Source organism: Nyctibius grandis, chromosome 2 (assembly GCF_013368605.1).
Source record: "Nyctibius grandis isolate bNycGra1 chromosome 2, bNycGra1.pri, whole genome shotgun sequence".
In the NCBI taxonomy this organism is placed as follows: domain Eukaryota; kingdom Metazoa; phylum Chordata; class Aves; order Nyctibiiformes; family Nyctibiidae; genus Nyctibius; species Nyctibius grandis.
The window spans coordinates 38,266,248-38,278,709 of NC_090659.1; the positions used below are offsets into that span (position 1 = coordinate 38,266,248).

General features: G+C 41.7%; 1 protein-coding gene across 6 annotated transcripts in view; it reads right to left on the bottom strand.

Moving 5' to 3' along the window:
• Positions 1-12,462, bottom strand: part of REPS2 (RALBP1 associated Eps domain containing 2) — a 103,174-nt gene that overhangs the window by 13,214 nt on the left and 77,498 nt on the right. For all 6 annotated transcript variants that reach the window (XM_068425284.1, XM_068425280.1, XM_068425282.1 and 3 more), the window contains exon 14: positions 7,384-7,448. In XM_068425284.1, coding sequence (XP_068281385.1) covers positions 7,384-7,448 — 65 coding nt within the window. The remainder of the gene's footprint in view (positions 1-7,383; positions 7,449-12,462) is intronic.

Consider the following 12,462-nt stretch of genomic DNA (forward strand, 5'->3'; position numbering starts at 1 on the left):
CCAGGCAGCAGATAAAACTGGCCAACAAAGTTTCTGTACAAAGGCCCCGGCCAGAGACCAACCTGTGGCCTACAGCCAACATTGAGCATTAGGACAGATAATTCTTCATCATTAAGGAGAGCATTAGGAATTGCAAATGCTCATTATTTCATCGTATGATCCTTGACCAGCCATTCATAATCCCCTCACTGCTCCATGTGACGATACTTAACAGTACCCTTCTAAAAGAATATGTAACGCTCACTTAAGCACTAAGTGCTTCAAAGGCCCCAGATGAAAGATTTTCGTAACTGTAAGAGAACGCATTACCTTAACAACTGGTTCTTCACTTACATTTCCAGTTCTTTTGCTTTGCCATGCTGGATTATACGTAGATTTCACACCCACTTTTCCAGACAATCCATAACTAATCTTCCAGAACAGGTCTACGCAGAGCTTTCATATTTCTGTTACCTGAGAGCCTTTTTGCAAGAGGTGAAGTAGATAGTCAATCTTTCCCACAATTCAATCTCGCCCACACTTACGCTCCAGGCTAACTTTGCACATGGAAATAGTCCCATTGTAGTCAATGGCACTACTCGCAGAAATGACATTATCTCTGTGCATTCATTGGAATAGCCCATAATCATTACCTATAGAGTGCCACTGCTTAGCTTTGCAAAAAAGTATTGAGAACAGCTTATCTGTAAGAAAAAGGATACTAAATACGCTTAAAGCTCAGTATGTGCCCATTGCAATCTTCTATCATCTCTACATAAGTTCATTTAAGAGGTATTTTGCTCTTTTCTAAACATTCATATTTTTGCACTTAATGCCAGTTTCTAAGAAGTCAAGATGTCTCAATTCCAGTTTCTGCGAGCCTTATGCATCCCACACTGAATCATCAATTCTTTTTACTGCTTGTTACAGAAACTGAAAATGATAAGACAGAAAGAAAACCCATAGGGATGCAAATGCAACAAGCTGCCAGGGTCTTAAGTGTGCTGCCTGCTTTCTCAGCGCTGTGCAGCCCTGAAGTTTTGATAAGCCTTTTCTCTCCCTGAGCTATCTGAGGGCTGGTGATAAGGTGGAGGAAAAAGGCAGTAAATACAAACAAATTGCTGCAATGTTCAGCCCATTTGCAAGGAAAGAATAGGACCCAGATGGAAGCATCAACAATCTGTTCTAATACTCCACTTCCACAGAACCCGATTAACGTAAGCTAGAAAGGGGTATGTGCATTCCACTAGAGATACAGGCATTGGATTTTCAGCTCTTTTTTTGTTGCTGTTTTTATGATAAATGTGAAGCCAAATTAAAAAAATATTACAACACATTTTAATTAAGATATTCGCCCTTCTTCCACTCTCCCAGAAATCTCTTTAGAAAGGATTTTATGGCATCCACAACTATTCCTCAAATTCAATTTTAACTGTGCTACTTTCCACCACTTCTTAAACCGCAATTTATTTTGTCTGGCCATTTTAGATTCAATACATAATTTTCATGAGAGGAAGATAAACCACTTGTATTATATTAAAGTGGCAGATGGCAAAATCTTTCATGTTATAGAAGACTTTCAGTTTTATTACAGTTACAGGCTTCTTCAGTACCTATTGCACAGATTATACAACATATGTTATTCTGCAGCCAAAACTGTGGAGATGATTAAAAAACCCACCCTCTTCTTGCACTGTGGTTGTAAATGCAAGCTAAAAAAGTATTCCTTTGGTTAAATATAAAATGGTTGTCTGGGAGAATACCATCACTTATACAAATACCATGCTGCCAAAAGCAAAATCTTAACTTTTTTTTTTTGTAATTTTTATTTCTATAACAAAAAAATTCCTTCCTGTAAAACTCCAGGTATCCTGCCAGGGCCTGAAATTCCTCACATAATTTTACAGAGTAAGGCAGCACCTCAGCTGGCTGAACATTTTCTCCAAACAACCCCGCAACAGAGACAGGCAAACCCTACCTCATCCTCCACGTATCTTGGCTTTACCCAAAGATGCTGGCTGTGGTGGGACCCCGGACCAGCTCCCAGCACGGAGGCTGCAGGAGGCCATCCCACTCAGGAGGCCGAGAGGTCTCAGCAGCACAGATGGGAGCCCTTCCCACCTCTTGGCCTCGGCACCATGGATCAGTGTGGGCACATGTAATTGAGCGTTACAGACCCAGCCTGAGCACATCCCATGCTCGTGGCTCTCCGTGGATTCAGCAGAGCACGGAGGCTTGTTAGTAGAGACAACTTCTTGAACTGGGTCCCAGTTTTCGCTTGCAATTCAGGATGATGAATGGCCAAAAAGCTTCAAGGAATTATGAAGTATCAAGTAACATTTGGAGAGCGCAACATTCGATACGTTAAAAAGAATAATATCTTCGCTTTCCAACAACACCAGGTGCCTGGGACTGGGTAGGATGACCCACCCATCATCCCTCACAGCACTTTGTTTCCATGGTTTCACCAAATCAATAACATCTAACGGTAATGATGGCCACTAAGCTGACAGCCTAACTCTTGAGGTCATGTAACGGCAAGATTTTAATCTTTAGAGCTGCAGTGTACTCAGGACACTTCAATTTGAAAATGTTAACAGCTGCCTACCTACTCCACTTCACTTGAACACTTTGCCTTCATAATTTTTCAGCGCCTGTCAAAACTGACAGCATGGAACCAGTGGGAAAAGCAGGTCCCAAGGTCTCCAGAAATAAAAGTCTAGCACAAACCAGTGTGAATTTACAAAACCAACAGGCTTAAAATTTAGACTCTGGGAAAAGAGACTAGGAACATCAGTTTTTTCAGCCAAGATATACAGGGTTTTCTTCCACTCCCGCTGCTTTCAAATCCCCTTAGATACAGCACAGGCAGGACTGAAGATACGCCTTCATTACTGGACAGGAAGGAACCGAAATAGAGTAATTTAAATAAAGGAACGTTGATCTAATTGGGCAATGTTGCAGATAGTGAGCTGATGTTGGATAAAATCCTAAAGTTATATTTGCTCTTCAGTGTTCATCCGTAATTCCTATTAGCATAAATATGCTACTGAATCTCCCACAGTAGGCAGCTGTGGTAAATGACTTCTGTAGGCTTAAAAGCCAACAGTAATAAAGTATTATTTTGTTTTCCGTTTAAAAAAAATAACAACAGAGGCTTATATGAGATGTGCATACACATGGTTTGGTTCCAGTGGAGTGTTATTCGCAAGCACTCAAAGTTATTTTCTATCTGAAATCTGTGTCACTGCAAATCAGCTACATACGCTATTGCCTTCCTATTGTGATTTTTACCACCTCCAAGTTACACAAATTTTCTGTGTACAGCTCTGGGTCCGCACAAAAGTTTTAAGGCTACCTTTATGCCATTTCTCCTTGATGACTTAAGTTTACCATTAAGTTAGGAACTCAGGATCAGGAAAAAGTACCCGAGCCACTGAATCCAGTCCTCTACAAGCCCAGAAACAAACACAGTAGGTACTTCAACAAGCTATACGTTATCTATTTTATATACCATCATTCGGGGTGGGGGGACGACAATGAGGATGACACAAAAATCCCTAAAAACTTGAAAAACCAACAGATTTTTTTTTTTAAAAAAAAAGAGTGGAAAAGCCCTAACTATAGCATGTCATGAGAAGTGAGCAAAGAGGTAAGACATTGCCAGTGTCCTAAGTCTGTACAATAGCTTGCAGCATATTAATGTTTATGGTCTGAAGAAATAGAGAAAGTGATACAGGTAAAATTATCCTTAAATCCAAGCAGCTACTGCAGACTTGGTACGTGTGAGACGTGCTACTTGGGATTACAGTAGGTGCTAGTGAAGTTACACAGGCATATACATAGAGTAAAAGGAAAACACTTCAAAGTAACATATTATCCAAAACAAAACTCAGGTCTTTGTATAAGCCTGTTTCTATACATAATCTTTCCAAGTGCCCTTTATAGAATTTAGGCAAAACTTGAATTACTTTCTTTTTTTAATAGGAAAGCAACATGAATTGAGGATTCTAATAGAGCATTTCATACTGCATTTCACAATGTCTTACTGGAAACATCAATTCAAGATGGCTTGCAGTGCAGAGATATACAGGTTGGAATTTGGGTTAAAAGATCATAAATTGGAGATAATGGTGTATCCACATTATGTAAACTTGCCTTTTGTCCATCTTTATTGATTAAATTTATTTACAGTCACCATAAGGACCTCAGATGAAAGCACCACTGCATCGGAGAAATGTCTGGTGAAAGCCCTGAGGAAAACTTGGGTACAGTTTGTGGACTGATAAGAAGCCAATACAACGCTGACCTTGGCAATGGAGAAAATACCCGAGCAGATGGAGCTACCAGAGCCTTTTAGAGGCCATCAATAAGAATGAAATGCAGAGTTAATCCACTAACCCTAAAACCCATTGTAGAGGTAAGAAGAGATGAAGCCGCACCTGTAAAGGTGTCTACCCATCAGAGGTGTGGGATGGCATGGGCTGGCAGCAGCAACCCAGAGCAGAGAGGCCAGCCCTGCTATTTCCCCATAAACCGGCCAAGTCCTTGCAGGATCCCAAGACTCGAGCCTCTCACAGTAAGCCTGTGCATCCACTGAGCTCCAGAGTCAAGGCCACAGCAGTATCAGCTCTAAGTTTTACCTTGTGCTACACTCAACCAGGGATACAGTCCCTCTCCCTCGTTATTCATCTGACTGCACTGTGGAGGAAGAGTTGGATGTGGACATGATTTAATAAGTCTGTGATACGACTAGAGACGTTTGGCACACTCTGAATAACCAGTGTTTCAGTAACTTACCAAGCTTGATTACCTTGGAGGTTCTGACAGGAAAAATAATGTTTTCCTAAAGGTTGAAACAAATTCTACTAAAACCAACAGCAACCCAGGACCAAAGTCAAAATGCCATGTCTATACTGCTATTGATTAAGCTCACAGGAGGACTTCTGCTCCACTGAAATGTAATACCTACCCCTTGGTACCTCTCTTTTATGTACTTTGGCCTTTACATTCCATGAGCCTGTTAATTTCACTCTAAAGAGTCAATCGGTCCAGGCTGCTTCTCAACCATCCATAGAAAACTCTAGTCCTCAGAAGAAATTATTTCCCTCTCCTCCTCCATCAACTGATTTCCAAAGTTGAGCCAAAATAATCACACCACGAGTGTACTGATATGGTGCACAGCCACCTGAAATATGTGGGGTACACTTCATTTCCAAGCTACATTTGTCATTCACAGTGCTTAACTACAGGCATATAGCAAAATGTTACGGCAATAAAAAAATGAATTTTCAATAACATTGTTGAAAAATAAGTTAAAACAGAAATTTAAGAAGAGTTTAGTAAATCCTGAAACAGCAAAAAGCTGAATGTGTCATTTCAGCATCATGGCTTTTCTTCAGTTCTTGATCCTGCCTCAGTTTTGAAAGCAGATCCCTCCCTCAACTTCTTCATGTTCTTTAAATCAAGGGCCCCACTGGACTAATGTAATCCATATGCTTACTATTGCTTACATGCTGCTCGTAAGGATCAGCTCAGCTGAATTATAACCCCATCACACAGACTTCCCTACTGTCTGTTACCTTTACCACAGAAAGGCACGCTTGGAGATAAAATAAACAGAATGTGAAAAGCGTGAAGTTTATTATGTTTTCAAGAACTGGTTTTATGTACATTTTTGCTGGATGTCAGAACAAGAATATTTTGATGAGATATTTGATTAAATATCTGTAAAAATAATCAGAAATAAATTAAGTAAATGTAAGTGATGCATGTAAGCAAAGCATCAGCTACATTCATTACTGAGTAGACACAGAAGTCACTGTTTTTTTTCTTTCAGAAGACAGACTCTTGTATTGGACAGGATTGGATCAAGAATTTCACATGAGAATCTTCTTGCGTTTATCGTTTTAGAAAGGTCCCATATTCTGCATAGCCCAGTGTAGGATGAGCAGTTGGTTCAGTATTTGTGATGTGGTAAGAAAGCTGCTGGACATGCATACATAAATTAACATCTCTCCTCACTGCCCTGCTAGAGAAATGCAAATCTATCACAGGACACAAAAACAAACAATTAGCAGAACCTTGCTTGAAAACAATGAGTTTTTTCTGTAAGAATAGGATTTGTTGTATTTATTGCTTTTCCCAATGGCAGCAAGAGGGCTTGCAGTGCATGGAGCCATCATGCTGTGGCAAGTCTGAGCAGCAGGAGGGCCAGGGCCAGTGTGGGTTGCAGCAGCAGCTGCTGCAGACAAAAGGCAGGGAGGCAGGGAGCTGTGCCATGGGATCGGAGGGAGCCAGAGGGAAACACTGCTGTTGGGGGAGCATTAGACCAAGCAGGAATGTGATGGGTGCACTAAGGAGCACGTGGTGTCGCAGTATGGCTAATGCCATAGTGACTCGGGGGAAGCACGCAAGCTCAAACCAGAATGGCTCTACAGTCCTCAAGGTAGAAACTAGCTGCACTCAGATGCTAAAAAGGGCTGGGGAGAGGAAGAGAGCAACGAGCTGCTGGTGGAGCTGGGGGTGGCAACGAGTCTTTTCTCATTTCTATCACAAGCACAGTGCCGCAGGAGGTGTTCAACAGTAGACTCCTAAGAGTAGATGCAAAACTCAAGTGAGGACTGTTTCGGGCCCGAGGAAGGTATCTCACCAAGTTTTTATATGTAATGGGCTGTTAGCTCCTCTATGGACTTGTTTTCTATTATACACTTCACCTACGGGAGCAATATATGAAGCATACTGCCGCCTAAGACTTAACAGAGCCAACAACACAAAAAGAGCATGATGCTGATCCTCCATCATTTCCTAAAACATTAAGAGGTATCTGGATGCAGACACACATGATTTAGTCAATTTGCTTTGTGCTGTGGTTATGTGATGCTCTAAAAACAAACAAACAAAAACCCATCCAAAAAGCAAAACAAAAGCGCACCACTAATGATTTGAAACTTAATAAAGTAACTGACACGGCATTTGCTTCCTTTCAGCATTATTTTTTAAACCCACAGGTGAAATATATTCTTACATGCTGTGGCTCCCTTAGCAGATGCCCTCTGAGCATCTGAAGCTTCAGAAGCAAATAGCAGGTACCAAGCCCATGCCTTTCGGGCATGAAACTCTTAGTAGTAGACTAGCCTTACCAGCCTTTAATTTACAGGTTTTTTTCTAGTGGGTGCATGTCAGCTCTACTACAAAGAGATTTAATTAGTCTAATTTGACAGTGCAACACACCGGCTAGACAGACCAATGAAAAAGGACATGTATGGAACTGCAGAGCAAACTGCAGATTTGCATTAACTTGGAAGCAAGAACTGCCATGTCAAGCCAACTTGGGCTAACCACTGCAATAGTAACATAAATAAGTGAATAAAACACAGCAAAGTGCTAAACCTTTGTCCATACCTGAGATACAGAAGGTCGAGGGGGCAGTGCAGGCGGTGGTGGGGGCAGCCAGCCAGACCTCACAGCTGAACAGGGAGAAAAGAAGAAGAAAAGAAACAAAATCAAAACCAAAACCACATTAATTTAACTCCCAATAAAACCAGAATTAATTTCCATGATAATTCCTAGTGAAGAGGCAGTATTCAACATTTTAATAACAGAAACCAAACTTGATCTTTATTGAGCAAAACCCCTGTTTGACATGACATAACTTTATGAGTAGTGAATGAGTAGTGATTTAATTGCTGTAAAAAACCCACAATGTTATGATAAAAAGCAGAGATGGAAGCCAGTCAGCCACAAAAGCTGTAGCTAAAGCAATCCAATTCTAGTTTAAGAATGCCAGAAACAGGGTCTACTTGTCCTTGGCACTTTGCTCTTCATCATTAACATTACTGCCTCTTTTAAAAGCGACGTTAGCGTTCACTCCAGATAAAACACACTACGTGATGGACTGCAGCCTTAAAAAGAAAACATCTGCCAAGGAATTAATAGGACAAAAGCCTAAATGAACCCAAAAGAAATCTGTTTCTTTGGCTTTATGTTTTGTATTTGCATGTTATTACTCAGTGGAGGTATTTCAGAGGGAGGAGAAGAAATAAGGGAAGGAAGACAAATCTTAAAGGTCAGTTCAGGCTCCTTTAACACAACGCAATGTCAGCTTTTAGTTTGAGCCTGCACAAAAGGAGGGTCACAATCATGTAGGTCCAGCCACTGTATTTCTCAGTTTCCTTAAAATCCCTAAAACCCATCATGGGACAAAACTACAGGACAGATGATGGCTTCCAAAGGCAGCTGCAGAGAGGAGGACTAAGCTAGCACAGAGACAGCAACCAGGACTGGTGGGAGTCCTTAGGTGGGTTACCCTCCCCAAGCTCCTGTCCCACTGAGTGCTCAGCACTTGCACTGGCAGAGATATCAAACAGTCCATCTTGCACTGGTGTTATTTGTATAGCAAAAAAAACCCCCAACCAATATTAAACTTAGAAATGCCTTTTACCACAATAATGCTAAGCAAGCAATTACATTTATACACTTTTACTTCCATGCATATTTTAAAAAGCCACAAAGACCACTAAAAGACTTGTTACAGCTTATCCATTTACGTGTTTTATACACCAAGTCGAAAAATGTCTACATGGTTGAAAATATGAAGACAAAAGATATTAACTATTAAGGGTAACAATGACATGAGAGTAAAAATGTGTATGTGAAAACATTGAGAATAGTCATATTGACTATATACAGCTCCAAAGAGGCTTATAATACATTGGGGTTTTATACATCTTCTGTATCATCAACTTTTGAATCAAAATGAAGCCTAATATCACTGCACACAATGCCAAGGAGAGAGGTAGAACAATAAAACACAACTTAGGTTAAGCAAGGGAGCCACTAAAACACCTACAGGTGTAAGAGAGATTTGAAAAAACATGGTCATTAGGATCCTTTCTCTTGCATTTAATTAGTTCTGTTTATAAGGCCACTACAATACTGGCATGATGTTGTCACTACATTCTCCATCTCTTCTGCGCAACTAATCTTCAGAAAGGGACAGTGGAGTAAGAAATCTTCCTTTCCTTTAGTCTGAATTTCAGGTGGTTAGTCCATTTATCTGAGCACTGGTAGTGGCTTTGGCAGTTACAGCTAATACCAATATTTGAAAACACCATCTAACACAAACACCAGCACTCTGTAGGTCCATCAGCTGCACGCTGTAATAGTGGACAAGTACATACACTCAACGGAGCAAGTTTATCTTCAGCAAACCTTGTGGGAGCTGTGCTGCAATGCTCCATGGAGAACACCTGCATGCACCTTACCCTCCCACCACCACCAGTGATTATCACTGCGAGTGTATCGTCTCTGCTCTCCAAACAGCTCTCATGTCATGGGGGAGCATACTTCCTAACGAGCCCCTGGCAGCCCACACACGAAGCTATGGAGCACACTGCTGCCCCGAGCACGGGGGTCCCTGGGAAGGAGCATGCGGGAGCCAGGTCAGCGGTGCTGCAGGCAGGCACCGGCCCCAGCACCTCCCTCGGCCCTTCCGAATGTACCCCAAGGTTCATCATTTTTGTATGTGCTGGCTTACGCTCCAGCAGGCCCTCAAAAGCTCTACTGGAAGAGCTTCATCCATTGAGAACTGGCCTCAACTTCAACTCTAGAGGATACAACACTTACTGTCCTTGCTCCCGGGTTCTTCAAACCCAGTGATATACCTAGAAAGGCAGCAAGATAGTCTTTGTGCAGAATGGTGCTGGGCTTGCTGGAAAAGCATCTCCTGAAGTGGTTGCACACACTGTGAAACCCCGGAAGTCTCCTGGGATTTGGCCCACAAAATTCCAAAGGGAAAAGTAGTTTTTCTGGAAGATGGTCAAATTAAAAAAAAAAACACCACCACAAAAAAACACCAAAAAACCCCACCCACCCAAAACCCACTTCTTCAGCTTTCAAAATACAACATACATGAATTTAGCATTAAAGAAGTTAGATGCTTACACCATGTGCAATTGACCCAGTTTCCTCCTTTTAATCCTGCAATCTCTAACTTAAGCTACTCATGAAATATTCATAAAATTCCTGCTGTTGCAGAACATATTCAGCCTTTTAGAAGGAAATCATGCTGATGTGAGCACAACTGCTAAACAAAAGTTAGTTGACTTCTTAGGACTCATAACAACTTATTAAAAAACCTCCCTTTTTTTTTCCCCACAGGGCAATGAAAAAAAATGTAATGATAGATGCTGCATGCTTCAGCCTTCTCTAGTGTCACTGCCCTAAAAGAGGGCAATATTAACAGATACTCACGGGTTTTTATACGTATCAGCAGGTGACTTGTAATATTAGGCTATTCCAGAACGCCTGCTTTCCTAGGACACCTCCCCACACAGATCAGCTCTTGCTGTTAAGAGATGGCATCACTATGTTAACTCTGAAAGCCAACCCAAATACAGGAGGTCTGTTTCTAAAATGAAAGTAAGTACCCTGGGACCGAGCAGCAAACGGACAAATGGCATATTTCCAGGTCCACATCCCAGAGCTGGGATAAGCTGCAACGCCATAGCTCTTCGAAAACAAGTCTTCACACCCTGCACAAAAGCAGAGGGAGCTGGAGGGAGCAGGATGAGCCTCGCACAGGTCGCCTTGTTACTGAGCAGCTTCGAGGCATTCACACCAGGCTGAGCAATGTACAGCAAATCTCAGAGGTAGCACTGTGGAAAGGCCATACAGGTACTACTAAAACAAATTCAAGTATATCCAGTATCCATATCACATGTATTCCTGTAAATGATTGCATTTTCATGCACTAGTTACTCCCACAAAGACAGTGACAAGGCTTTCAGTTCAAAAATCATGGCGCTTTACTTAGCATGTTTGCACTTTAAGGCGGATTATCTGCATGGAAAGCTTCCAGGACCATTTTTTTTGCCCTATTTTGGCAATTACAAAGGTCTGATAGCACTAACAGGACACCACACTAGATTAAAAAAAACAGATTTTCCAATCTGAAGCTAGATTAATATTTTAAAACAAACACCAGGCTGTAATGCTACACTCTGAGAACAGGCCATGCTGCTCTGCCTCCAGCCTCCCCAGCAGACAACACAAATCCTCAGCACTTTCATTACCCATGGTACTGAAAAATATCGATCATGGTGACCATCCAAGTAGCTCCTTTTCTTGACTTATTTGATGTAGGAAGAGGAGACCAAAGGAAAACATAAAGTTATCATAATCCAGTCAAATCTATGGGAGAGATAAGTCCTCCTACCCCTACTTAGGAGTAGGTCTTTCGCTCACCAGTCACAGCAGCAGGGGAGGGTGCCAAAATGAGGGTGGAACAAATTTGAGCTCTTGGGATCCTTTAGAGCAACGTGCTGCACCTCTCACACAATGCTAGTCACTTGTTCTCTTATTTCTTAGTATTGAAGAAAATTGCCATAATACACTGAGCTGCTGGGTGCATGCTATTTTTAAAAAATTAATTAATAATAGAAGAGCAGCATATAAAACCACAGTTCCTGAAACATTTCCATGTCAAGTACTTAATTTTGTTTCCATTCTTTATAGCTGTCTTCCTTCTTGGTTTTATATGTCTACCACTTTACCCTGGGTATCACCTCAGACAAGTTAGAGCTGTTGGGTAAAAAAATGTACTTCTCCCTCTCATCTAAATTGAACACCTTCATAAGCAAATGTCCTGAAAGAGGGTGGTTTTCCTGGGTCAAGGGCCGTTTTGTACCTTTCTAGGCAAAGTGAAACCAGATACCACCTGCCAAAGGAGGCTGACCTCATTTCACATCAAAACCCTACACACCTCTCATCCTATGATCAATAGGGCACCCACAGTTTGGTCGCCCCTCTTATTTTGGTCACCACTGCCAAAAGGAGAAAGAGGCCTGTGTTTCTCAGCTCACACAAATGGTGCAGCCCTACCCAAACCCAGCCTAAATCCAGGCTGACCTGAATCCAGATGGCCTAACTCCAGGTTCTTGCTTCTGTTCTGCTTTCCCCGCAACCACCACCTACCACCCCTTCTGCAATTGGGTGGGGACCATCCATGGATTTAAATCGGGAGAAAACTCTGACAGAGTTCCTCAGTAGAGTCTGGCTGATGTGTTTGGTATTTTTCAAGTGGATGCTACAGCACTGTTGGATCAAGGGAGAAGCTGGCAGATTTACATCAGTTTATGCTGCTTCAGAGTGCTTAGCTCCCAGATCAGGGTTTAACAAAAGACCAACCAATTAATTTTATCAGAAGGAAAGGATCTGCAAAAGATAAGCCACAGAATGAATTATTCTTCAGTTCCCCAAACTACCTAAAGCTTTAGTTCCTTGGGTAGTTTGGGATGCTGGCATTTTTACCCTTCCACTCTGATGCTACTTTGGAGAGTTTCTTGAGATACTTTTCCTGCTTCTGTTGCCAAAGGCAGACCACAGAAAAGTTCTGTGTCTAAGCTGGTTTCTGTTTACCTCCGTCTTGCAAAACTTCCCTTCTTGTTCACTAAAATTGGTATTTGGATATCCCATAATACC